Source organism: Neophocaena asiaeorientalis, unplaced genomic scaffold (genome assembly GCF_003031525.2).
Source record: "Neophocaena asiaeorientalis asiaeorientalis breed wild unplaced genomic scaffold, Neophocaena_asiaeorientalis_V1.1 scaffold150, whole genome shotgun sequence".
Lineage (NCBI taxonomy): Eukaryota > Metazoa > Chordata > Mammalia > Artiodactyla > Phocoenidae > Neophocaena > Neophocaena asiaeorientalis.
The window spans coordinates 792,425-795,210 of record NW_020176571.1 but is presented as its reverse complement, the minus strand read 5'-3'; the positions used below and the strand labels follow the sequence as shown (position 1 = coordinate 795,210).

Below are 2,786 nucleotides of genomic sequence, written 5' to 3'. Positions count from 1 at the left end.
AAGTACATGAAATTCAAACATCAGTCTCCATAAGTAACATTTTCTTGGAACATAGCCACAATCCTGCGTTTACCTACTGTCTCTGGCGGCTTTGGGGCTGTAGGGCAAAGTCAAACATATGGCTGCAAAGCCTAAAACATCTACTCTCCGACCCTTTGCAGAAAGAGCTTGCTGACCCCAGCTTGAAGGGAGTGGGTCTCCAGAGCCCAGCCCCCCTGTGTTGTCTTCCAAGAACTTACCCATCTGGGAAGGTGCCAGAGGTCGAGGGTCAGATGCGGGGAGATCCTCCTCCTTTCCCACCTCTTCTTCCCACCTGCCCTTCTCTCACTTTCAAAAGAGAGGGAGGCCTCTCACCAGCCCCGGGGCATAAAAACCTCCTAAGCAAAGGAACAGTTCCAAATATCCGAGTCTAGTAAGATTCCGATGACACGTTTTCGAGTCAGGAGGGTTCCAAATATTGCTTTACCAAAACTGAACACGACTCCATCAAGTTTCCAGCTGCCAAATCATTAAAGATATTTGGTGACAGATGGCTATGTGATTTTAGGCACATAAGTCAGAAGGCGCTCAAAGAATTGAGTAACATGGTTATGACAGAGCTAGTGACATAATTATGTAAACAAGGTTTTTTGAGTTTTACAGCTGAAATATTTAAAATGCTGAATGTCCCATTCTGTGACTACGCAGTTTTTGTCCACAGATACATGAACTCAGTTGGAGGAAAAGCCATGCATCTCATTAAGAAGTGAAGTTCAAGGACTTCCCTGGTGGCACAGTGGTTAAGAATCTGCCTGCCGATGCAGGGGACACAGGTTCGTGCCCCGGTCCGGGAAGGTCCCACGTGCCGCAGAGCGGCTGGGCCCGTGAGCCATGGCTGGAGCCTGTGCTCCACAACGGGAGAGGCCACAACAGTGAGAGGCCCGCGGACCACAAAAAAAAAAAAAAAAAAAAAAGAAGTGAAGTTCAAGGACTTCCCTGGTGGCGCAGTGGTTAAGAATCCCCCTGCCAATGCAGGGGACACAGGTTCGATCCCTGGTCCGGGAAGATCCCACATGCCGCGGAGCAACTAAGCCCATGCGCCACAACTACTGAGCCTGCGAGCCACAACTACTGAAGCCCACGTGCCACAACTACTGAAGCCCGCACACCTACAGCCCGTATATGCTATTGCTGGAAACAGGTCACAAGGCCGAGCGCAGACTCAAGGCAGGGAGATACAGAAGAAAGCAAATACCGGGAGGTGGGATGGGGTGGGGGCCATCTCGGAAGCTGCCGACTCCAAATGTCCAATTTTAGTAATTACAGCCTCCACATCTGTCTACACTTAGGGTGAACATTTTCGGGGTTCATCTTAAAAATGTATGGAAGGATGCAGAGTTTTCCAAAATTCTTTTCCAATAAACAAGTAAAAGTGTTTGGGGATGGCGGCGCTCCAGGCCTAATGCAGCTGAGTCCTGTCGGGCAGAGGGGGGTCAGACGGTCGCCAGGGGTCTGCCAACAGCGGGCAAAGGGCAAAGGGCCTTTGGACAGCGAGAAGGTCCACCTCCCCAGACCTGGGAAGCCTGTCTGCATTACAAGGGCTGAGCGCGTCTGGGTCCGCGGGTGTCGGGGGCCAAAAGAGGCGGTCAGTTGTCAGGGAAGGAAATGCAGACGACGCTGGGCTTAGGATGAAGGAAGGAAAAGAATGAAAAGTGCACTTCCGGGAGGCACACTCGTCAGCGGCGTATAGGATGAAACGGGAGGGCAAGGTCTGGGACAGGGGGTGACGGGGACCCAAGAAGGGGGCCGCCCAGGGGACTGGGGGTCTTGGAAGGCCGGGGAGGAGGGACTTAGTCCGCAGGCTCCTCTGGACTGGAGACTAATAAGAGGTGATCAGCCAGGCGGACCCTCAGCAGACGTGGGGCGGGTCTCTGGCGAACGCGCAGGCTCAGCGCTGGGGACACAGACGGCCGAGGGCAAGGGAGGCCCAGAGCCCGCGCAGGTGCGTGGGGACCAGTGCTCCCACCTCCTCGGGGGGCCAGCGTTGTCGGAGCGCGTAGTTGTCCCGACCTCGAGAAGGAGGACGGAAAGCCAAGAAAGCAAAATCTGGGTAAGAGGGTGAGGATACAGAGAGACAGGGACTGAGAAAAAGGAGAAGAAAAAGAAAAGAGTAAGACCGAGGTCGAGAGCTCGGGGAAGGTATTAAAATAGAGTTTTACAGCCTGACGGTAAGAGCAGGGATGAAATACGGTAGCGAACTGAGCTGGAGCGCAGGAAACGCTGGCCCGGGATTCGCGGCGCCGGCGGGGCTGAAGGAGCGCGGGGAGGAGCGCGGGGAGGAGCGCGCACCTGGGACGCACGTCGGGGCGGGACGCGCGGAAGGACTGTCCTGGCCCGAGCCCTCCCCTCTGCGCTGCCCGCCCGGGGCAGGGCTGGAAGCCGGAAGCGGCCGTGTGGGAACTAACTCGGGACTCAGCCGAGGTGAAGCCAGGGGCGCGCCCTCGCTGTGCCCCCAGCCCGGGCACGAGCCCTCCGCGAAGGCCGGAGCCATGGGGGCTCCGCGCCGCCGGCCGCTCGCGACCCACGGGCCCCCGCCGGTGCCGTCGCTCCTGCTTCTCCTCCTGCTCCTGTGCGGCCCGGGCCTGGGTCGCGCCTCCCTGAGGCTCTTGGACCACCCGGCGCCCGTGTGCACCCAGCAGGTGAGACCCCGACGCATCCCGGGGGGCGGGGGCCGGGGGCGCGGGGCTGCCGAGTGACAGGAGGTCCGCGCAGGGTCTCGGGGGTTCCGAGGCTCGGGCACAGAGCGG

At 58.1% G+C, this 2,786-nt stretch overlaps 1 protein-coding gene across 3 annotated transcripts in view; it reads left to right on the top strand.

Annotated features, from left to right (window-relative positions):
* The first annotated feature begins 2,369 nt into the window (after positions 1-2,369).
* IL17RA (interleukin 17 receptor A) overlaps positions 2,370-2,786 on the top strand; it is a 14,900-nt gene continuing 14,483 nt past the window's right edge. For all 3 annotated transcript variants that reach the window (XM_024733101.1, XM_024733100.1, XM_024733099.1), the window contains exon 1: positions 2,370-2,678. In XM_024733101.1, the coding sequence (XP_024588869.1) occupies positions 2,529-2,678 (150 nt within the window). In that variant the 5' untranslated portion in view covers positions 2,370-2,528. The remainder of the gene's footprint in view (positions 2,679-2,786) is intronic.